At 43.3% G+C, this 24,958-nt stretch overlaps 1 protein-coding gene across 3 annotated transcripts in view; it reads left to right on the top strand.

Annotated features, from left to right (window-relative positions):
- LOC137518797 (cadherin-7) overlaps positions 1-24,958 on the top strand; it is a 370,823-nt gene that overhangs the window by 245,468 nt on the left and 100,397 nt on the right. For all 3 annotated transcript variants that reach the window (XM_068237112.1, XM_068237113.1, XM_068237114.1), the window contains one exon: positions 6,998-7,185. In XM_068237112.1, coding sequence (XP_068093213.1) covers positions 6,998-7,185 — 188 coding nt within the window. The remainder of the gene's footprint in view (positions 1-6,997; positions 7,186-24,958) is intronic.

Here is a 24,958-nt window from a genome sequence, read left to right as displayed (position 1 = left end):
TCTTCCTCCCCCCAATCCTCCTGCTGCTGCTGCTGCTGAGCTGCCTCCAGTCCAACTATACCGAGTCCTTGGAGAGTTGGAGGCTCGGACTTTGTGCATGCTGCCTGTCTGCTGTGCTGTCCGTGGGGGGTGTGAGTGCTGGCTCTGGCTGGCAGCCAGTCACTCACAGTAACGCAGGCCTGCTCCCTATTCGGCCGTTGGCGGCAACTGAAGCTGCCTGGGCGGGCGAGGCGAGCGCGCTGCACGTGTCACGTGACGCCAGACGTCGTCACGTGACACAAATGTATACGCCAGCAGCCCACCATGAACGTACCCTTGCGGGCTGCTCTGCGGTTCTGCCAGCATCTATGACCCGAGCGGGCCGGAGCGGAGACTGATCACTGTCAGTCAGCCAGGCCCTCCTCTAGACAGTCCTCCTCCTCCTTATTTTGCCTGTCTGTGTGAACAGCAAAATAGGAACTTGCAGTGCCCGCTGGGGGGGCTTTAGGTGGGGCTGATAGGTCGCCAGCTGGGGCTGAAGCCTGGGTAAGCCCCAGTGTGGCGCCGCCACTGCCAGTACTGCTGACAGTTTTTTCTCATCCATAGACAAGCCAGTGTCTGAAATAACATAACCCAGGAAAGAAACTTGTGTAACCTCAAACAGGCATTTCTCAAATTTAGCAAATAAGGAATTGTCCCTCAGTTTCTGTAGAACAAATCTTACATGACTCCGATGTTCGAACAAAGAATTAGAGTACACTAGAATGTCGTCCAAGTAGACAACCACAAATCTCCCCAAAAACATACCTGAATATGTCATTTACAAAATCTTGGAAAACAGCGGGTGCATTACACAGAGCAAAGGGCATCACCATATACTCATAGTGACCATCTTGAGTGTTGAAGGCTGTCTTCCACTCGTCCCCTTGATGCATTCTGATCAAATTATAAGCACCCCGCAAATCCAGTTTGGAGAATACTCTAGCCCCTGATACCTGAGCGAATAGGTCATTACTCAAAATGCTTACTATAGGGCTGATAAATAAGCCTTGAGGAATAATGAGAGGCAGTTGGAGATGAACACTTACAAGGGAAACAGATTTGGAATAAATAGTCAAACAAATAAGAAGTTGCATTAATAGATAAAGTGTAGGGTCAGGATTGGAGGAAGCTGATTAATCATGTCAAAAGCAGAGAGATAAAATAGAGGAACAAAGAAATGCTGTCTTGTAATGTGGTTAGGGCATTGATCACCTGTGTGTGAGCCATTTCAGGCACGTGTGTGTGTGTGTGTGTGTGTGTGTGTGTGTGTGTGTGTGTGTGTGTGTGTGTGTGTGTGTGTGTGTGTGTGTGTGTGTGTGTGTGTGTGTGTGTGTGTGTGTGTGTGTGTGTGTGTGGATCAAGTTGAAGCCTGTATGTAAGGCAGATAAACAACCTTATCCCTCTTAAAGTAAATCTTTAATTGGTGGTATGAGGAGGCTTCCATCTTACTTAACCACTTTACCCCCGCGCGTACGTATTTCTCCGCCCCTTTTTCCATCCTTTAAAAACCAGGGACGGAGAAACACGTACTTTCCGCGTTCCCGACGCTGCCCGCGCTCCCGCTCGTAAACACGCCGCCCGCCGCTAGTAAACACGCCGCCGCCCGCTCGCCCAGAGATCAATGAACGGGAAAATCCATTCCCGTTCGTTGATCTAAGCCCCGCAATGATCAGCTGCTCTCCTATGGGCAGCGCGATCATTGTGAGAAAAAACTCACGTGTCCAGCCTCCTTATTCTTCCTCCAAGCTTCCGGAAGGAAGCTTGAGGTCGCATTAAAACAAAAAGTTACTGTGGCCATCTTGTGGCCAAATAGTAAACTACACCCTACACATTTTTCACATACAAATAAATGACTTTTACACATAAAATTAACTCATTACCTCCCACACTCCCCATTTTTTTTTTTTTTGTAATTAAATTTTTTTTTAAAAATTTACAATTAAAAAAAATACATAAATAGTTACCTTAGGGACTGAACTTTTTAAATATTTATGTCAAGAGGGTATAACACTGTTACTTTATAAACGATGGGCTTGTAATTAGGGATGGACGCAAAACTGAAAAAAATGCACCTTTATTTCCAAATAAAATATTGGCGCCAAACATTGTGATAGGGACATAATTTAAATGGTTTTATAACCGGGACAAAAGGGCAAATATGTTTCATGGGTTTTAATTACAGTAGCATGCATTATTTAAAAACTATAATGGCCGAAAACTGAAAAATAATTATTTTTTTCCCCACATTTTTCCTATTTTCCCATTAAAACACATTTAGAAAAAAATAATTCTTGGCATAATGTCCCACCTAAAGAAAGCCTAATTGGTGGCGAAAAAAACAAGATATAGTTCATTTCATTGCGATAAGTAATAATAAAGTTATAGACGAATGAATGGAAGGAGCACTGAAAGGTGAAAATTGCTCTGGTGCTCAGGGGGTAAAACCCCTCAGTGGTGAAGTGGTTAAAATTGTTCTCCACCTTGCTGCTATGCTGATAATCTGATTTTTTTAAATACTTTTGCAGTCAATGACCTGGAACATGTATGCAGAGAAGTTTTTCTGACTCCGTTTTAAGCTCAGTCATCCATATTGGCCTCATCCACATTGGGATATGTGACACATTGGGATATGTGATACTCCTGAAGCAAAAAGATCAGTATGGCAAACAGCTGATTGGCAAAGAACGTTAAGGGGACATAAAATGATCCCCATATTTTTCTCACTGCAGATATCCTGTAGAAGATATTTAACATAGACATTTCAATAATGCTAAATGTTCTGGCATAATTATGAATTTTTGGTTTTAGTAATAAGTAAAAAAATCATACACTTGTGAGTTTTTACAAGCATATGGCTTGCAGACTCAAACTTGAGCCAGGTCATCTGATCTGTATATTTTTTCTGCACCAACAACTTGGGAAACATTACCAGCACAACAGTGAAGTAACTGGTATTTTTTAAATTTATTATTGAAGAGGATGTATTACAATACATCAGTATAACCCTTCACAAGCACAAGCATATGCTGAGAAAAACAAATTGTCACCTTTAAAAAAACACACAAATAGGCAAGGTCACTTCAACAACATTTGCACTAATAGTTTTACTTGTCAAATCAATAGACACAGAAATGTAAAGGGTATCCCAAGGTGAGAGGGATATGGAGGCTGCCATATTTATTTCCTTGTAAACAATGCCAGTGGCCTGGAAGCCCTGTTGATCTTCTTGCCTAACCCTGGAACAAGCATGCGAGACATCCAGTAAAACCTGAGTCAGCTGAGTCTGATCTGCTGCATGCTTGTACCTGATCTGCTGCATGCTTGTTCAGGGTCTATGGCTAAAAGTATTAGAGACACAGGATCAGGAGGACCGCCAGGCAACTGGCATTGTTTAAAAGGAAATAAATATGGCAGCCTCCATATCCCTCTCACCTCGTGTTTCCTTTAGGCTGGTTTCACAGTGGGACGTTACAGGCGCACGTTAGAGCAGCCTGTAACGCACCCCACCGCACAGCAATGAAAAATCAATGGGCTGTTCACAGTGCCCACGTAGCGTTACATAGTAACGCTGCACCACCAGACAACGTACTGCATGCAGTACTTTCTAAGCGGCAGAGCCGCGTTAGACTGCTTGCACATGCTCAGTAACGTTGGGGAGGAGCGGAGAGCGGCCAGGTACATGGCTAATTAATATTCACTGCACTCAGTGACGTGCAGTGTTTACTTCCTGGAGCGGCCGCTCTGTTCAGCGATTGGCCGGCGGGACCACGTGATGCCGCATGCGCACAGTACGCATCACAGACGCCAGAGTGAGCTGCACAACGTGGCTCACTCCGACGTCCAAAGCAGGGAGCACCAGGCATAGTGTTAAGGGCATGTTATGCGACCATAACGTCCCCTAAAACGCAACGTCCTGGTGTGTAAGTAGCCTTAAGGATCAGGCATGAACAATCATTGAATATACCCACAACTTCCAATCTTTTTGACATGTGTCAGTGGTCCCTAAACTCTCTAATTATCATGGGAGGATCCTGTAAAAGCATTTTCTCTAAAACCAGTGCGTTACGCTAAATGACTCTATAATTTGCTCTTTGATGGGTCTTGCTAAAGTATCCATAAAACTTTCCCAAACTTCAAAAAAGTGTTTTGTATGTGTCTCCTTTTGTTGGGAGGGTTCTATCCACTCCATTAGTAAGACATTTTGTAGTTTAAGCTTGAACTACATAAGTGTTGGTAGTATAGAGGAGATCCAATTTTGAAGAATTGTTTTTCTAGACACTGTGGAAATAAGGGAGTGCCATTTTACTGCTACTCATAGGAACTCTTGCGCTCTCTATCTCTGTTATTCCATAAAATGTCCAATCAGGGGTAAAAGGTAGATAGTTCAATAGTTTATCATATTATATCGAACATCCTGAGACAATAGCTTAGGTCTGCTTGTGCGGCATTGAGGCATGAGTGCGAGTTGGACAATTTCATTTTAAGTGATTGGTTAGGTGAAATGTAAGAGTACTGTCATTGTTTATGAAACATGTTTTTACTGAGGCCAAAATAGTTTGCCAAGAGTATTGTAGACTTTTGACCAGGGTCATCAAATGTAAGTGCAGGAAGTGGCTTGCCCATTTTTCTACATTATTTTTTTTTATGAAGTTGTAATATGTTGTAATTGCTTTCTTATGTGCACTTGGCTCTAGCAGCATAGTGCCCAATGTGTTAGACCAACTGGTAATTTTTTAAGGAAAAGATGACAGTCTTCTGTTATTAACATAGGGTTCCTTTAAATTCTTAAACTTCATGGCAATCTGCAATGAGAAATGTATTAAACCAGATAATGAATTTAACTTCAGCTGTAAGTCAAGAACTCCAAATGAATACATTAAAGTCTGCATATTCTTTTGGAATTATCTTTGATACGGAAAAAAACATACTTGCAGGCATGGAAACTGAAAGGATGGTGCTAACAATGAGCACATAGAATATTGAAATACAGACTAAAATTAATGTTAATGTGAAGGTAGAGAGTGTGAAGAAGAGCTCGGTTTTATAGAGACTATTCAATTCTTCCTAACATCTGACATAATTAGAAAAATAGCTCTGTTTGGTATTTAACGACAGCTCTCACAAAGCACTTTTGTAATATTCATTATTATATGCCAGGATGTAAAAAGGCACATTAAAACATTCTTTCCAAGTATAAATGTTAAAAGTTACAACAAAGCACAGGATACATCATTTCATACTGTGAATGTGTTGTGTAATGAAGTTAGTAATGTTTTTTTATTGTCAAACATTTTAGACCGAGGCTGTAGCATAGTATAGATTGCCATAATGTCAGAATGGCCTAATAAATACCAATTGCTCAAACTAAAACATGTCTTTGCTAAAAGTTGCAGAGAGCTTTCAGTGGTGTACCAAATATACTAGTACATTCCTGCTAAAGTATAAATGTTAAAATCATCATCAAACATGGTTCATTTGGAATAATCAATTTTGAAAAAATGTGGTAAGACTCGTCTACGTTCATTTCGCTCTTTGAATTTGATATTTTTGGGAAAAATAAAAAAACATTCATGTAATATTTTGAATTGAGCAAGGTTAGAATAGTGGCTGGATAGTGTACTGATTAAGGGTTTGAATCTCGGCTCTTCTTGTTCAGTAAGCCAGCGCCTATTCAGTATGGAGACCATGGGCAAGACTCCATAACACTAGGGACTGCAGGTCAGATAAGGACCATACAATAAACACTGATAACAGCATTGTGAACTATTCTTATCTGACTGCAGGAGCAGGGAACAGGTTACACAGCAGGGCCCATATGCAATTCACTTTTTCTCCATAGTTTTCTCCTAGGTGATATTTTTAAACCTGTCAATAAAATGCCTTTTAAGCCACCAGAAAGCAAGAAAATGCTCAAAATAATTTTGATAGTACTTATTCACCTACTTTTTGGTACTTTTTTTTAGTTGAAAAGTGCTGGAAAGTTATTTAAAATTGAAGATGAAAAATTATCTCCTAGGAGAAAACTCAGGTGAAAAAGAGAATTGCATATGGCCCCATGCCTCAAGATGGCCAGTTACTGGAAGACTTAAGTTCTGTGTTGTAGTAAGAACACAAAACTACATTTCCCAGTATGCTTTTCTTTGTCACATGAGGCACATAAAGGCAGCCTGGACTTAGTCTCTCATTTTTTTTTAGCCAAATACAGAAAGACTTATTATTAGTGTGCATTTTTAATGTCTGTTTCATCAAGGGCTAGGTCAGCTATATGCATTTCCACTTTAGCACTAAAATGTATATAGCATATGGACATTTTTTAACTCAATTCCATTCAATATTTTTCAAACGTATTTTTTTTTTTTTTACTTTTGAGTAAACTTGCTTGAAACCTTGAAAGCAATACACAGTGTGATGTAAAACCCTTCTCAGACTTCCCATCTCTCTATTGATGCAAAAGCAAGGATTCATGCTCACACATTACACAAGGAGGCATAATGAACATTTGTGTGTACTATGGGGGTAGGCATACCTAAGCTGGAGTAATCACTCACATCACAGATACATTAAAAATATATATATATATAGCTCAACACTTTGTGTCTCTTGAGGTAAAGTAAATAAGTAAAAATGTATGTTTCTTTTTACTAATGTTGATGCCTGTAAAGCATAAAAAATGCATTCCAAAGTTGTGTAAAACAATGAATGTCATACTAGGCTTACATTACCTGACTGGGAGAAATAAAGTATAAAAAAAAAAAGAAAGAAAGGCATGGAAGCACAGAAATAACCTTAAGGGTGAAAAAATATGCTTGTTGGGACTAGTCTAGTGGATTCTGAACTGCGGTATTGCATGCCTGGATGGATATTAGGTATATAGAATACTAGATTGGCTTGAGTTTGTTTATAAGAAGGTTAACAGACAATACATTGCTGACATTCAAATACTGACCAATTTTCTAATCTTTCCTTATGTCTGTAGAGTCTGATCAGTATTATGTACCTGAATCATTGCCTGTTGGCTCAACAGTGGCCAAAATAAAAGCTGCAGATGCTGATGTGGGACTAAATGCTGAAATGGAATACAAGATTGTTGATGGTGATGGCCAAGGAGTCTTCAAAATTTCTGTAGATAAAGAAACCCAAGAAGGAATTGTTTCAATCCAGAGAGTAAGATCACTCTATTATTTCAGCTTTGTTATATGATTGTTCTATTGTTATATCCTTGTGGAGAGAAAAATAGTATGTCAAGTTGGGCTTTTTCTTACACAGCATTTTATGTTACATTACATTTTTATCCACTTCCCTACCCTGGGTTATTCCCCTTAAAAATCAGAGCAGTTGTCTGCATTTCACACTCCTCCCATTCATTAGCCAATAAATGTATCAATACTTATCATACATAAATGATCTCTACCTTGTTTGTTTGTTTTTCACCACCAATTAGGCTTTCTTTGGGTGGTACTTTTTGCTAAGAATTATTTTATTTTGTGTTAATTTTAAAGGGAATAAGGGGAAAAAAGGAAAACAAAAGTATTTATTTCTAATTTTTCAGCCATTATAGTTTGAAAATAATAAGTGCTACTGTAGATTAAAACTACACATTTGATTTGCCCATTTGTCCTGGTTATTACAACATTTAAATCATGATCCGTGAGGGAAGATGTTGGTTGTCATATGACAGGTTAATCTCCCTTGTCAGGTGCGTGCAATCGCATCGGGAGTGCTAAAAACAGGTGGAATTAGCCCTAAGCCGCATCAGGCTTAGGCAGCCACAAGTGTGGTGTAGAATTAACTACAGGCGGTCCCCAGGAGGTTAAATGAAAGTAACTTATATTCACGTTGTGTGGCTTACAGGAGCCACTTGCAACAACGTGAATATACTGTAGTTAGTGGTAAATTGGTTACATTTAGAACATGGCCTTGATATTAGAGATGGCCCAAACCTCCGATTTTTAGTTCGCGAACCTACCGCGAAAGTTTGGTTCGCACAAACTTTCGCAAACCGCAATAGACTTCAATGGGGAGGCGAACTTTGAAAACTAGAAAAAATTATGCTGGCCACAAAAGTGATGGAAGATGTTTCAAGGGGGTCTAACACCTGGAAGGGGGCATGGCGGAGTGGGATAGATGCCAAAAGTCTCGGGGGGAAATCCGGATTGGACGCAAATCAGCGTTTTAAGGACAGAAATCAAATTGAATGCTAAATTGCAGGCCTAAAGTGATTTGAAACATCTTGCATGTGTATACATCAATTAGGGAGTGTAATTAGAGTACTGCTTCCCACTGACACACCAAACTCACCGTGTTACTTTTTCTGCTGGCTGTTCACTGCCTGTAATGAGAATCTCTTTTGGAAGGCAAGTCTGCCATTGCGAGTGACCACGGGTAATGGCTGGGGAATCAGGGTACGATTCTGGTCTGGAGTGAGAGCCTGAGAACTGGCTACCACCACCGCACATCCAAGGAAGGCAGCAGGCATGCTGTGGGCAAAGGAGCAGGAGCGGCTACCACACATCCAAGGAAGGCAGCAGGCATGGCATGCACATCCCAAGGTAGTGACCAAAAATAACAATACAGGAGGACTTTCGAGGCCCTGCTGTAGATGACACTGATAGACTGTATTACCTGTAACGAGAATCTTTTATGGAGGGCATATCTGCTATTGCGAGTGACCACGGGTAATGGCTAATACAATGTGCAGTCACACAGGTGCAGTTAACAGGTATGCACAGAGTGGTATATCACACTGCGTGCACTCACGTAGGTAGGTGGGTTCACTGAACACAAAAGGTAGGTATATGCAGTGATGAGGTGGGTGCACTGAACACTACAGGTAGGTATATGCAGTGATGAGGTGGGTGCACTGAACACAACAGGTAGGTATATGCAGTGATGAGGTGGGTGCACTGAACACAGCAAGTAGGTATATGCAGTACTGGGTATTACAATGTGCACCCGTCACACACACAGGTAGTCACTGAATGTGCTGGGCCTCGCTGACAGTGGCACACACACAGTATGAATTATCAAGGCTGTCTATGCAACACGAGTGTCAGTGTGATACACAGGAAAAAAAAAAGATCAAAAGAACAAGATTAGCTCTCAAAAGAGCTGTTGTGGGGTGCTATTTTAGCAATAAGAAATCAGCAAGGAGCAAGCTAACAAGCCTACAAGAGCCTAACTAATCTTTCCCTATGAGAGAGTCTACAGCATAGCAGCTGTCCCTTCTCTAATTACTGCAGGCACACGAGTGAGTGTAATGGCTCCAGGAGGGAGTGTAGCCTGATTGGGTAGAATGTACCTGCTGACTGTGATGTAGAGGGTCAAAGTTGACCCTAATGGTACATTATGGGGGCGAACCGAACTTCCAGAAAAGTCCACCTTAGATGGCGAACGCGAACAACCGGAAGTTCGCCAGGAACCGTTCGGGCCATCTCTACTTGCTATATGGTGCAGCAATAATAAAATACCTCTACTTTCATTATGCTTTTAAAAGGATGCCTATAGAAAAAAAGTTTCCTAATAGAGGGAAGCCTCTGGATAATCCCGATCTCTTCTTCCATCCTCAATAGAGGGAAGCCTCCAGATGATGCAGAGGCCTCCCCATATTCCTCCAATGGGCTGTTCCAATGCTACATCCCTGAAAGACCAGGGACAAGCCATTGTTGATGCCTTGGGCTCCCTGCACACTATTCCGATTGCGTTTCCGATTCCAATTTGCAATTCCAATTTTCCCTGAATGCAATCAACAGAAAAACGGAGGAAAAAAATGCAGCACGCAGTAACGATTAAAAATCGGAAGTAAAAACCAACTAAAAATCGGAATCGGAATCACATTCAGTGTGCAGGGAGCCATGTGTCTGTGCAGTAGTACAGATCTGACCGGGCTTGTCTTTTTCAGCTGAAGCCCAAGTGGGTCCATGCTACTCCCAGGGCCGGATTTCAACCTAGCCAAAATAGGCTGGGGCCTAGGGCGCCTGAAAGAGCAAGGGCAAATTTCACCCTTGCAGAAACTGCTTGACTGCAGTATAGTCCTGTCTGTGTGCTTTTGAGTGTGTCCTGTGCAGCCAGCCAGACCAATCCGCGGCCGCCCTGCTTCTGAGTTTGCCACACATAGCTGAGGACGGCCACGGACAGGGTCGGGGATGTGTAAGGAGGCAGTGGGAGGTGATAACGCTGCAGGCTGGTTACAGTGACGTGTATTCCTGCAGCCTGTCGCTCCCCGAGTCCTCCCCCCTCTCCTCTCTCTTCCTGTACGGAGCTCTCTGTTGTATAGCCACGCCCCCTACCTCTCCGGGCTGCTTGTCACACACAGCCTCTGCCGGGAGATTTAATTCGCACTGCAGGAGCTGCTATCAGTGATAATTACAGGAACAGCTATCACAGGCAAGTAGCAGCAGCACTTATACCGTTATCTACTATCAGCTGCAATAAAGATACTGTAAGTTAACCTACAGGAGGGAGGAGGAGGGATGGGGGCTGCTGCTGATTATTGACTGTTTTCTTTTCCCTTGCATGTCCAAAAAAAACTCTACAGCTGAAACTGCAATTCATTTTCTCCTTCTCTCTCTAAACTTTCCTCCCCATCACATGCTGTGTTTTCCTTTCCCCTCTCTGTCATCTAGTGCTCTCTTTTCTATTCTATCTTACAGTCTGTAAATCCCTCACATTACAGAGTACATAGTCATGTCACGGACTGTCCACAGAGGAGCTCACATTCTAATTCTACCATAGTCATAGTCTAATGTCCTACCATATTATTATTATGTATTTATATAGCAGTGACATCTTCTGCAGCACTGTACAGAGTACATAGTCATGTCACTGACTGTCCTCAGATGAGCTCGCACTCTAATCCTACCATAGGCATAGTCTAATGTCCTACCATATTATTATTATGTATTTATATAGCACTTACATCTTCTGCAGCACATTACAGAGTACATAGTCATGTAACTGACTGTCCTCAGAGGAGCTCACAATCTAATCCTACCATAGCCATAGTCTAATGTCCTACCATATTATTATTATGTATTTATATAGCACTGACATCTCCTGCAGCACATTACAGAGTACATAGTCATGTCACTGGCTGTCCTCAGAGGAGCTCACAATCTAATCCTACCATAGTCATAGTCTAATGTCCTACCATATTATTATTATGTATTTATATAGCACTGACATCTCCTGCAGCACTTTACAGAGTACATAGTCATGTTACTGACTGTCTTCAGAGGAGCTCACACTCTAATCCTACCATAGTCATAGTCTAATGTCCTACCATATTATTATTATTATGTATTTATACAGCACTGACACCTTCTGCAGCACATTACAGAGTACATAGTCATGTCACTGACTGCCCTCAGAGGAGCTGACAATCTAATCCTACCATAGGCATAGTCTAATGTCCTACCATATTATTATTAATATTTATTTATATAACACTAACATCTTCTGCAGTATGTTACAGACTACATAGCCATATGTCACTGAGCCCTAATCCACCGTAATTCTATTCTCAAATTTGTAGCCTTAACCAAGCTTGCCAAAGGGCCTAGCTTTTAGGCCACATTCACAGTGGGCCTTGCATTTCCTGTGACAGCAGGAATGCAACAGATCGGGACAGCAGTGCTGCATGTTAGGCTAGCCTTGTGTCGGATACAGTGAAGTATACAGTCAATTAAAAGCATGCATCACTGTTACTGTGATTGCAAGCATTTAGTAGTAACACACTGTATGCCGTATGTTACAATACCGCAACCTGACACAATTTGAACATAGGTGGTGTAACACACCACTGTGATTGTGGCCCTAATCTCCACTAAGCATATTTATGCTACTTTTGCCTAACTTTAGATATGCCTGATCTATGAGTATCCCTAACCACCCCCTTCCCTATGTCGGATAACCCTATCTTAAAGGAGTCATCAGGGAAAATAATGTAAAATAAGCGCTACTTACTGGGGGCCTCCACCAGCCCCAAGCTCCCAGCATGTCCCTCGCCGCAGCTCTCCCCGCAGCCGTTCGCCGCAGCTCCCTCCTGGTCCCCGACGATGACGTCAGAGCGACCTCCAGGTCGCACTGTACTGCGCGCGCGCGAGTGGCGCTGTCAATCACCGCCACATGGGCTGGAGCACCTGCGTTGTCCGCTCCAGCCCACGTGGAGGTGATTGACAGCGCCGCTCGCGCACATGTAGTACAGTGCGACCTGGAGGTTGCTCTGACGTCATCGTCGGGGACCAGGAGGGAGCTGCGGCGAACAGCTGCGTGCAGAGCTGCAGCGAGGGACATGCTGGGAGCTTGGGGCTGGAGGAAGCCCCCAGTAAGTAGCGCTTATTTTACATTATTTTCCCAGATGACTCCTTTAACCTCACTGTAATCATGGGGCGGCTGGAGATAGTGGGCCTAGGGCGGTAAAGAGTACAAATCCGGCCCTGGCTACTCCTCAGGCATGAGCTGCACTGGGCCTGCACACTGGAGTAGAGCTGATTAGGCTTGGCTTTTTCTGCTGAAGCCTGAGCAGGTTTGTGCTACTGCAAAGCCTCGGTGTGGCTGGGCTTCAGGGGTCCCAGTGCTGGAACAGCCTGATAAGGAGGATGAGGGAAACCTCTAGAGCAGGTTTCGGGTTCTGTTCGGGTTCGCCTGGATTTTGGCCTGTTCGGGTTCGGTTCGGCACCCCCCGAACACCTCACGCTGCCCGTGTCCGGCCGAACATAGCCCCCTATAGGGTCCCAGCATAAAGGGAGAGCATGCCCCGAGCGCGGGGGGGGGGGGGGGGGGGTGTCGGAAATGCCCCCCACCCCTCCCCGCTAAGCTCTCCCTTCTGCCGGTACCCTATAATTAAATTTAAATGCCCAAAAGTACCTGAGGAGGAGGAGGGCAGGAAGAGGGAAGCCGGAGTTCTTGGGCACTAGTACCATCTGGTACTTCCGCCCTCTCTTGACGCACTTCCTGTTTACATTTCAAGTCACGTCAAGAGTGCGCAGAAGTACCGCGATGACGCGTACGAGGGTACGTGTCATCATGTAGATGACGCGTACCCTCGTTCGCGTCATCGCGGTACTTCTGCGCCCTCTTGACGCGACTTCAAATGTAAACAGGAAGTGCTTCAAGAGAGGGCGGAAGCACCAGATGGTACTAGTGCCCAAGAACTCCGGATTCCCTCTTCCTGCCCTCCTCCTCCTCAGGTACTTTTGGGCACTTAAATTTAATTATAGGGTACCGGCAGAAGGGAGAGCTTAGCGGGTAGGGGTGGGGGCATTTCCGACCCCCCCCCCCCCCCCCCCCGCGCTCGGGGCATGCTCTCCTTTTATGCTGGGACCCTATAGGGGCCCCAAAGGGACATGTTTGGGTTGGGTTCGGCTCGAACATGCCGAACATCAGGGGCATGTTCGGCCGAACCGCACCGAACCCGAACATCCAGATGTTCGCCCAACATTACTCAGCAGGTGTGACCTACCTATTCTAATCTATACTGGGGGGGGGGGGGGCACCTACCTAATCTAACCTATTCTTGGGGGGCACCTACCTAATTAAACCTATACTGGGGGGGTACCTACCTAATCTAACATATACTGGTGGGGCACCTACCTAATCTAACCTATACTGTAGGGGGGGGCACCTACCTAATCTAACCTATACTGGGGGGGGCACCTACCTAATCTAACCTATACTGGGGGGCACCTACCTAATCTAACCTATACTGGAGGGGGCACCTACCTAATCTAACCTATTCTTGGGGGGCACCTACCTAATCAAACCTATACTGGGGGGAGCCTACCTAATCTAATCTATACTGGGGGGCACCTACCTAATCTAACCTATACTGGTGGGGCACCTACCTAATCTAACCTATACTGGGGGGGCACCTACCTAATCTAACCTATACTGGGGGAGGGCACCTACCTAATCTAACATATACTGGGGGGCATCTACCTATCTAACCTATACTGGGGGGCACCTACCTATCTAACCTATACTGGGGGGGCACCTACCTAATCTAACCTTTACTGGGGGGCAGCTACCTATCTAACCTATACTGGGGGGGCAGCTACCTATCTAACCTATACTGGGGGGCACCTACCTATCTAACCTATACTGGGGGGCACCTACCTATCTAACCTATACTGGGGGGCACCTACCTATCTAACCTATACTGGGGGCAGCTACCTATCTAACCTATACTGGGGGGCACCTACCTATCTAACCTATACTGGGGGGCAGCTACCTATCAAACCTGGGGGGCAGCTACCTAATCTAACCTATAATGAGGGGGCAGCTACCTAATCTAACCTATACTGGGGGGCACCTATCTATCTAACCTATACTGGGGGGCAGCTACCTATCTAACCTATAGTGGGAGCATTAACGTATCTAACCTGTATTGGGGGCACCTACCTACCTACCTACCTAGATAGCCTATATAGGTGACTACTATACTGGCTACCTATATTGGAGGCACCTGCCTAACCAACCTATACTGGGGGAATCTACCTATCTAACCTATGCTAGGGGCAACTATTCTGGCTACCTATATTAGAGGCACCCACCTACTGGGGGCACCTACCTATCTAACTTATACCGGGGGCGACTGCCTATCTAACCTATACTGGGGGCAACTATACTGGCTACTTATACTCTGGGCAACTATACTGGCTACCTATACTGGAGGCACCTACCTGGCTAACCTATACCAGAGGCAACTATACTGGCTCACCTATGCCTGGCTACCTATACTGGGGGTACCTATTCTGGGCTACCTATACTGGGGGAATCTATACTGAGTGCAACTAGACCTGGCTAACCTATACTGCGGGCACCCACACCTTGCTTCGGGGGGGGGGGGGGGGCAAATTTTACACCCTCGGCCTGGGTGCATTTTAGCCTAGAAACTGCACTGTTGTGCATGATAGCAGAATGACGGACTACACATTGAAAACAAGTACAAGTCATTTAACAGTTATTCAAACAGCTTGTACACACAGACCATCTGCACAATATCAGACGAACGTAGGCCAACATAGATCCGACAGTTGGATTGGGCGCAACACCTGTTGTTAGTCGCTCATCAAGTCGATTGCACCCGTACACATCCCTGATTGTTGTCCAACAGTCTAAAACAGACTAAAGTCTGACAACAATCAGGCAGTTTTGTTGAGCGTGTGTACGGGCCTTATGGCAGGGATTCGATTATGAGTTCCTCTGAGGGACAGTTAAGTGAAAAGACAATATATACACTGTAGAAGAGACAACAGTAGTTGTTGGTGCAAGCTAGAGTATTTATTTTCAAATCGTATTATTTTTTGAATTATGACTCGAGTAGGGAGTCGGGACATAGCTCTGATTAGTAACCATTGCAACCTATTATTAAACTAGAAGTGTTATTTTTTGTTTTGTTTTTGTGACTCTTCAAAAATGCTTTAGCAGAAATGTAATTAAGTCCACCAGTATTTAGAAATACATGTTCACATGTTAAAACAAATTTAAAAACATACTGTTAAGTTGTGTTTAGTATAGAAATCCCTCCTTGCACTTTTGCCAGGCAGAAATCTTTGAAAAGTTATTTTTTTTTTATTCTGCTGTGAGGCTTAAGCCTACACTGTGCCATATTATGGTTGTATCTAATTGGTGGTCTTTTCAAATCCTAATTGTGTTTCAAAGATGTGTAATTACTAGTATAAACTATCTGTATAATTAATGTGATTTGAGCAGATATACACATCTTTTTAAAGTCACGTTTGTCAGTTGAGTCCTGGTGCCATTCACCTCATTGCTAATTACCTTCAGCCATGGTTAAATATCACAGTCCATAACAGTCCATAGCATAATAGTCCTAATGACAGTTTGTGAAGACCACTTCTCCTCAGCAGGATTGAAGACAGGTCTCTGAATAACACTTTTAAAATACATATCAACCTACTAACTAAAGGGCTATATACTGAACCCAATTTATAGTCCGAATTTACATGTTTTAGCATATCCCCCATTTACTTAAAGTGAACCTGTGTTGGCAGAAATATGGAATTCCCATCCCATTGCTGTCTTTCTTTAACCACCCTGGCGTTCTATTAAGATCGCCAGGGCGGCTGCGGGAGGGTTTTTTTGAAATAAAAAAAAAACTATTTCATGCAGCCAACTGAAAGTTGGCTGCATGAAAGCCCACTAGAGGGCGCTCCGGAGGCGTTCTTCTGATCGCCTCCGGTGGCCAGAAGTAACACGGAAGGCCGCAATGAGCGGCCTTCCGTGTTTTGCTTACTTCGTCGCCATGGCAACGAGCGGAGTGGCGTCATGGACGTCAGCCGACGTCCTGACGTCAGCCGCCTCTGATCCAGCCCTTAGCGCTGGCCGGAACTATTTGTTCCGGCTGCGCAGGGCTCCGGCGGCTGGGGGGACCCTCTCGCGGCGGATCAGGCAGCACACGCGGCTGGCAAAGTGCTGGCTGCGTGTGCTGCTTTTTATTTCAGCAAAATCGGCCCAGCAGGGCCTGAGCGGCACCCTCTGGCGGTAATGGACGAGCTGAGCTCGTCCATACCGCTAAGGTGGTTAAAGGTTACACATTGCACATTTATGTTACTACCTCACATTACAACCATTGTTAGTAGTAGCCAAACTTGGTTAAATGCAAAACATGCTAAGTGTTCCATTCTGTAACAGCCACAACTAGTATAAACCAGGAGGCTAAGAAGCTGAATAACTGTATATGATGTGATGCCTAGCCCAGGAGTCCAACACTATGGTTCTTACAAAGATTTTCAAAACTATTTCATACAGATCTTAACGACTTCATGCCATGGGTTGATGTGCGTCTGCTTTAGCGAAATAGTTGGACTTATTATAAATGTCATATTTGCACTAAAGGAGCCCAAATAGAATGTTTATAAATATCCATTTTGCAGGAAGTGGTTAAAGGATCTAAAGTGTACCAGAGACAAATAATAGTTAAAGTTTTATACATATCTGGGGCTTCCTCCAACCCCATCCACACAGATTGCCCACATGCCGCTGTCCTCAGCCTCCTCCAGCAACGGTACCGGATCCCGTAACTTCAGCCAGTCGTGGCCAGTCTGAGCATGCACAGTACTATTCTCCACCAGAGAGAGAGACGGAGAGAGTGCACTGCACCTGCTCAGACTGGCTGCGACTGGCCGAAGTTATGGGACCTGGTACCAGAGCTGGAGAAGGCTGAGGACGGCGGCATGAGAGCAATCAGTGTGGATGGGGCTGGAGGAAGCCCTAGGTGTGTATAGAACTTCAGCTATTATTTGTCTCTGGTTTCCTTTGAGATGGTTGGCCCAAATGATCCCAGTAATCAAATGTGTATTAATGTAGCAAAGGAGAATGCATCCAGTGTTCACATGGGCAGAAGAAGCTCTTTAGTGCAGTAAAATCAGGTACAAGAACCTAAATAGGTCATTGTTCAAATCATATCACAAAAGGTTTCTTCTTCACACAAGCCACCCCAGTCACAATTGCATAACAAACCTTAAAGGGGTTCTCCAGGGAGGTTTGAAAATAAAAACAGACACTTTCCTGTGGCTTCTATCAGCCCCCTGTAGCTGTAATGTCCCACGCCGTGCTCCTCCGATCCTACTTTCCCCGCCGCTGGCCCCGGTCTAGCGTGGCATCCCATCCAACTGCAGCTGTGCAGCCATGGCGCATGTCATCAGAAGCTTACTGCGCGGGTGCAGTACAAGAAAATGACTGCACCTGTGCAGTAAGCTTCTGATGACACGAGCGGGAGCGGGCATTATTCGTCTTGTTAGACGAATAGTTGCCTGGTGCCGGTGGCAGGGAACAGCGGATCGGTGGAGGACGGCGCACGACATTACAGCTACAGGGGGCTGATAGAAGCCCCAGGTAAGTGTCTGTTTTTATTTTCAAACCCCCCTGGAGAACCCCTTTATGCAAAAAGTGTATGCACACCATACATACAACAAATGTTATACATTGTTCTTATAATGTGCTTTGTAGTCAATAAAAAACATACGTAATATGAGCAAAAATATATGTTTTAGTGTAGTGTAATTTATGGTGTTACATAATTTGTGTATTGCTCTGAAAGCATTTTGTCCACTGTCACAAACTCATAAACTTTTGTGAATCAGGCTTACAGCTACAATGCAACTACTTCAATGTTTTCAGTTTTTAAATTAATATGCATAATATTATTCATAATTATAACAAAATTACAATAATATCATGTAATATATTATCTTAAGATAAATATTTTTTCCCAGAGGAAGGTCCAGGATAAGAGGTCTAGTCAAGGTTAGGTACACCTAAACCAACACGTATATGTTTGTAAGCAAATAAACAGTGCTAAACAGTGCTAATTTGCTAACCCATGTTTAAAATCAGGCTTTTTCTTTTTTTAGAAAGATATCTGCCATGGAAGATAGTAAAATGTTCAAAATAAATTCATAGTAAATTAAAAGTGTGTATTTTCTCATTGAAAATGCACTAAAATATTCCTTTATGTGAATGATGTTGACTCCTCTGCCTGATTTATATTGCTAAAAATCTTAAAATATAGTCACAAAAACAGAAACATACACAGTAACATACAAGTACAAATCACATTTTTATTGAAGAAAGTATACATTTACATGGCAAATTAAACAAAGATGAAATAGAATTAATTACCTGCTGTACAATACTTTTGTTTTTACAATTTATTCAATTACAATGGCAGTAACTGTTTGTTAAAGTACTTTTCAAAATAAAACAAAACAAAACAAAAAAAGAAAAAAAAAACACTATCAAAGCCTAATTTTTATACTTATCACAAATAGAATGCAAAATCGGAAGTTTGTTATTTAGAGTATACATAATAATTGATGTACAACCTTCAGGGAAAAAAAACCTGCAAAGCTTCAATTTAGTTTATTGTTTTTTGTTTTTTTTGTTACTATTAAATGGAATAACACTATAAAATGTGTCCTAGCTTTTGCATTTACTTACAGAAGGAGTTAGCAGATTAGAAAACTTGATTTTATTGCAACCGAGCAGATTTTGCAGTTCATAAACCATACAAGGCCAGGTCATTTATTGAATTTGTTTGTTCTTTTTTTCTTTCCAGTCTTGAGTGACAAAAATGATTAGGCTGTAAATCAAAATAATGTTCTGCAATATGTCCTCTGCAATTACCTTTATGCAGGTAGCAGAGCCATATGTTCATACATAATTTATATAATTAATATAGAGTATTGATAATAATCTACTCCGGTAATTTAAATATGCAAGGTATCAGTTTGTGCCAAGGTAGAAGCAAAAGCACATGTCTGTGCTATAGCCAAAGTGGTGTTTGGTAATGACTATACTTATCTAGGAAGACTGCATTTTAGTACACCTTTAGTTTGGTGTCAAGCGACTCAATAGGATTCTTTTTATTTATGTCAGACTTTGCGTAAGGAAAGTGCTTTTGTCCAGTTATTCAAATGTCTTTCGTTGTGACTGTAAATGTCAATTACATAACTACATGAAATCTGTCTCTAGAGCATCCAAAAATATAACAGAGCAGTACAATATTATTCACTCTAAAGGTGGCCACTAACGATACAATTTGCTGAACGATCTTTTACGAACGGTTATTCGTATAAACAAATTATCGTCCATAAACTATCATTCAGCAAATTGTATTGTTAGGCACATTTAATCAACCAAGCTATACTGTACTGCCCAAATTCATCGGGCTTGTAGCAGGTTAGAGACAGTGGGAGAAGGAAAGGGTTTGTCGTATTTAGGTAGATCAGGAGTGTCATTTGTGAAAGGTATGTGAACATTGTACTCTTCAGATAATTAACTGCATATGGCAGAGTAATGTATGAATAATATTCCTCACTTAAGAAAATGTTGAACATGTTAAGGTTTAGCTAATACTGTTATACTTTCATGAACAGCAAACACAGTGGCCCTTTTTCAATTCCTGAGTGCTGGGTCAGCTGACCCGATTCTGATCAGGTGGTATGCCAGCTGGTACATGCCAGCCTTGAGGCTACCAGTGCCCTGCACCTACCCACCCACTGCCTGCTCACCAGGACAGGTGTATTTCAACTTGTTTGTACCATCTACGCTCCCAACACTTGTTTATTGCTTGTTACTTTTCATATCTAATAAATACTGAAGATTTCAGTGCCGACCTTCACCTCTTTCCTCCATTGCATACTGTTATTAACTCACAGGTCAGAGCATGCAGTATCTCCGTAAGTGAGCGTACCACTCCTGTAACAACCCAGCAGCCATCCTCCTGTGACCTTCATGTACTGCAATGCCCGCAGCTTTCTCTCTTCAATATTTGCTGAACAGTATTTTTTCCCAGCTTTTGGGTGGGCCCAAGGCCTTGATGAAGTGTTGTTACTTATTATACTGTTGCTGATACCACATTGCTGTTCTACTTTTGCACCAAGGTCTTGAGGTGGCACAAAGCCTGGGTACAGTATATTGCTGCCACCTCATAAACTTCTGCTTCTTGCATTTCTATTGTATTTTTGTATTCAGATTTCTGACTAAGTGAGGTCCTGTAAAACAAAAGGACAAACTACTGCTGGTGTATTCTTGCCTTTTTAATACATTTTTTCAATGCTCTGCATAAAAAGGGCTTTCACTGTTACCTCTTTTGAAAAAAAATATTTTTCTGTTGGTGTCTTATTGCCAGTTTAATAGTTAGTGTTCCCTGCTTAAAAGGGGTCATGCTATAACCTCATTTAAAGGGATACTGTAGGGGGGTCGGGGGAAAATGAGCTGAACTTACCCGGGGCTTCTAATGGTCCCCCGCAGACATCCTGTGTTGGCGCAGCCACTCCCCAATGCTCCGGCCCCGCCTCCGGTTCACTTCTGGAATTTCTGACTTTAAAGTCAGAAAACCACTGCGCCTGCGTTGCCGTGTCCTCGCTCCCGCTGATGTCACCAGGAGTGTACTGCGCAGACACAGACCATACTGGGCCTGCGCTGTGCGCTCTTGATGACATCAGCGGGATCGAGGACACGGCAATGCAGGCGCAGTGGTTTTCTGACTTTAAAGTCAGAAATTCCAGAAGTGAACCGGAGGCGGGGCCGGAGCATCGGTGAGCTGCTGCGCGGGCACAGGATGTCTGCGGGGGACCATTAGAAGCCCCGGGTAAGTTTAGCTAATTTTCCCCCGACCCCCCCTACAGTATCCCTTTAACCATCCTGTGACTGCCTAACACATAATCATGGCCGCAGAGTGGCTCCCCAGGAGCTAGGACCGCCTAATGCAGAATTGCGTCCAGTCCTGGGGTGGAGATGAACGGGATGGAGCGCTTGGACATGCGCACATCCTCGCTTTAGTTACAGAGCGATCATAAATAAACTTTTTTGTACTTTATGCAGTGCTGCGATCTATGCGCAGCACTGTAAGGGGACAGCTTAGTGGTGAAGCTGTCCCCTCGAGTGGCCCACAATGTTATCCCCTCTCATAGCTGATGCCTATGGGAGGTTATCACTGATTGGATCTCGGGGGGTGGGGGGAGGGGGCGGGGTTGGAGAGAAATTACAAAAAATATTCTTATTTAAAAAAACATTAACATTAATTTAAAAAAACTCAATGGCAGCAGCAATCAGATGCCATCAACAGAAAGCTCTGTTGGTGGCAACAAAAGGGGGACAGATCCATATGTGTGCTAAGCTGTATGGCTCTGCAGCAAGCTGTTAAAGCTGCAGAGCACTGAATTGTAAAAAAAGGGTCTGGTCACTAAGGGGGTGTACACCTTTGGTCCTTAAGTTGTTAAAAAAAGTTCTCTTCATGCTGCTGTTAATGCCTTATTTGTAAATGAATGCTTTATAAGACCTTGTCTAAAATGAGGTACTTCTATTACTTCATTCAAAAAAAAGTATTTTGCCAACTTAATACTTACCATGGCCTTAATAAAAAGAAGTTATGCTATTGGTGGTTCAGATTACTGCACCATACCACTGCTACATGCCACTTTGTAGGGGTCTTGAAGACCTCACAGTTCAGTAAAGATCTAGTGGCATTTCAAGTTGTTGCCAGCTGCTGATGGACCACAAAACAGAGAAGCCCTGTCAAATACTGGGGGAGCTCAAACCACTGGAGGTGGTATACTATATATCTATAATATCTACAGCCAACAACAGAGCTGCTCAACTCTTCCACACAGTGGAATCACTCTGCAATCCTTCCTGCCTAAAAGCTCCAACCACATTCTCCAGGAAAAGGTCTGAAGAATTATCTGCCTTCTTCACAAACAAGGTGTCTGCCATCCGTGCCAGCATTACACCAACAACATCAATTGACCACTGGACTTTGCATATGCCTCCTACTGTACCACCATGGCAAGTCTTTGACACTCTGAGTGAAGAAGATTTTGGAATTCTCATTCAAAGTCTCCGCCCCACTACCTGCAACCTGGATCCTGGCCCAACTGGATCCTTAATGCAGTGCCCAGAGCTGATCAGGCCAGCACTTAGTGCTCCTTGCAAAGTGGACTTTTCCCAGAAGAACTAAAGAAAGCAATCATAAAACCCCTCTTGAAGAAACCATCACTAGATCCTGATTCTGTGACCAACTACAGACCTGTGGCAAACTTACCATTCCTATCAAAAGTTATTGAGAAAGCAGTCGCCAACCAGCTAGAAGCCAGGCTTACAAATAACAACATCTTTGATACTTTTCAGTCAGGATTCAGGAAAAGGCACAGCACTGAAACGGCATTAGTCCAAGTAATGATCTACTTACTGCAAGGGACAAGGGTGATTGTTCAATTCTTGACTTGTCTGCAGCATTTGATACTGTGGAGCATGAAATACTAATCCAGCGAGTAAAGAATTACTGTGGCCTAAGGGATACTGTTCTTAGCTGGTTTCAGACCTTCCTATCTGGTAGGACACAGCAAGTATGTCTGGGCATACACTACTCTAATCCAGTGACTCTTGCCTATGGAGTTCCACAGGGCTCTGTACTATCACCATTACTCTTTGCAGTCTACAAAATAATGGGCAAAATATGCAGAACTATGGCCGAGGATACCATTGTTATGCAGATGACACACAACTGTATCTGTCCTTCAAGCCTGGCACCCAAGACCCATCAGCATCAATAAATGCGTGTCTAGTGGATTTACAAAATTTGATGAACACCAGCTGGTTGAGGCTGAACTCTGACAAAACAGAGGTGTTGGTGGTAGGTGGTCCACACATCATGGATAAAGTTCAAAATGCTCACCACCTCAAACTAGCAATTGGGGGAGATACTGTACAGTATAAAGACTCTGTGCGAAACCTTGGGGTGATCCTGGATGGAAATCTAAAACTCAGAAAGCAGGTATCAGTTGTCCTCAAGTCTCCCTTCTTCCATCTAAGAAATATAGCAAAAATCAAACACCTTATCCCACTTGAAGACCTACCTGCCCTGGTTCATGCATTTGTATCCTCCCGCCTAGACTACTGCAACGCCCTGTTCATCTGATCTACAGATAAGGTTCTGCGCCCCTTTAACTAGTACAGAATGCTGCAGCCAGACTCCTAGCCAATGCCCCCCGCAGCTCACACATCACCCCCGTACTGAAAACTCTTCACTGGTTGCCAGTAAAATGGAGAATCAATTTTAAGATCTGCCTGCTGACATTCAAGGCTCTAAACCACATAGGACGCAAATACATATCGGATCTATTGGAACCTTATGCCCCTCCACGCACCCTCCGCTCTGCCAACAAGATGAAGCTGGTTACTCCCAGGATACACTTAACATTTAGTGCTCGGGCCTTTTCCTAAGCAGTCCCTACTCTATGGAACTCACTTCCACAATCAGTACGAGAGGCTCCTTCTCTGGACAGCTTTAAAAAAGGCTAAAAACTCACCTCTTTTCCCTAACCTTTGAGACTGCATAATGCAGGGTCACAGCGCTTTGAGTCCCCAGGGAGAAAAGCGCTATAAAAATATTATTGTTATTGTTATACTGACCCTCTGGTGCATTAAAAGATTTTGATGGCCATAAATGCATGAGGCAAAATGCCAGATAATTCCACTTAACACTAGGGCAGACTTTAGCTTTGTCTTTAAAGTGGAACTGTCACAAAAATCTTAACATTTAAAACACATACAAATAAGAAGTACGTTTCTTTCTGAGTAAAATGAGCCTTAAATGACTTCTCTCCTATGTTGCTGCATTTACAGTAAGTGGTAGAAATCTGACATCACCAACAGGTTTTGACTAGTCCATCTCTCCATATGGGATTCTCAGCATGGCCTTTATTCTTTATAAAGACATTTCCTGAAAAAGATTGATACAAAGATACTGACCAGCCTCCCTGCTTGCCGTACACTTTTTTGGCAGTTATACGGAGCAACTGCCATTCACTAAATGCATTTTAAAAATAAAGAAATACCTGCAAACCCCCTTGAGGAGGTGGGCTAGTCCAAAACCTCATTTTACTCCGGAAGAAACTTACTTCTTAATTGTATATGTTTACATATATTTTAAACTTTAACATTTTCCCATCACAGGTCCTTTAAGCTGCATTGTAGAGTATTTTAATGTGACAAATGTGCCTTACTCTTTCCAGTGATGCGATAGGTAACAGATGCATACCAGCTTGTACTGCACATAGGTAACAGATACATACCAGCTTGTACTGCACATTACTCGTTTACATCATGACGCTCAGATGGCCATGCGAATAGAACGCATACGATCGCATGCCATCTGTGCCACTACACGCTGCTGAACCCATTCATTACAGTGAATGAGTCAGCCCTGCGCTTGCGGACAGAACTCATGCAGCAGTATGATAGCACATCATAGCACATCGCACTGCTGTGCAGCACCTATGATGTGAACGTCAGAAGGGCTGTCTATGCCTTTCTGCCGTTCTTGCGTGTCACACATCATACGCACTTCCAAATGTGCACGGAAGCACGTAATGATGTGAATAAGGCCTTAGACATGGTTACATTTCCTCAC

This window comes from Hyperolius riggenbachi, chromosome 5, assembly GCF_040937935.1.
Source record: "Hyperolius riggenbachi isolate aHypRig1 chromosome 5, aHypRig1.pri, whole genome shotgun sequence".
Taxonomy (NCBI): Eukaryota; Metazoa; Chordata; class Amphibia; order Anura; family Hyperoliidae; genus Hyperolius; species Hyperolius riggenbachi.
Note: the sequence above shows the minus strand (reverse complement) of the source record. Positions and strands in the feature narration are given on the sequence as shown.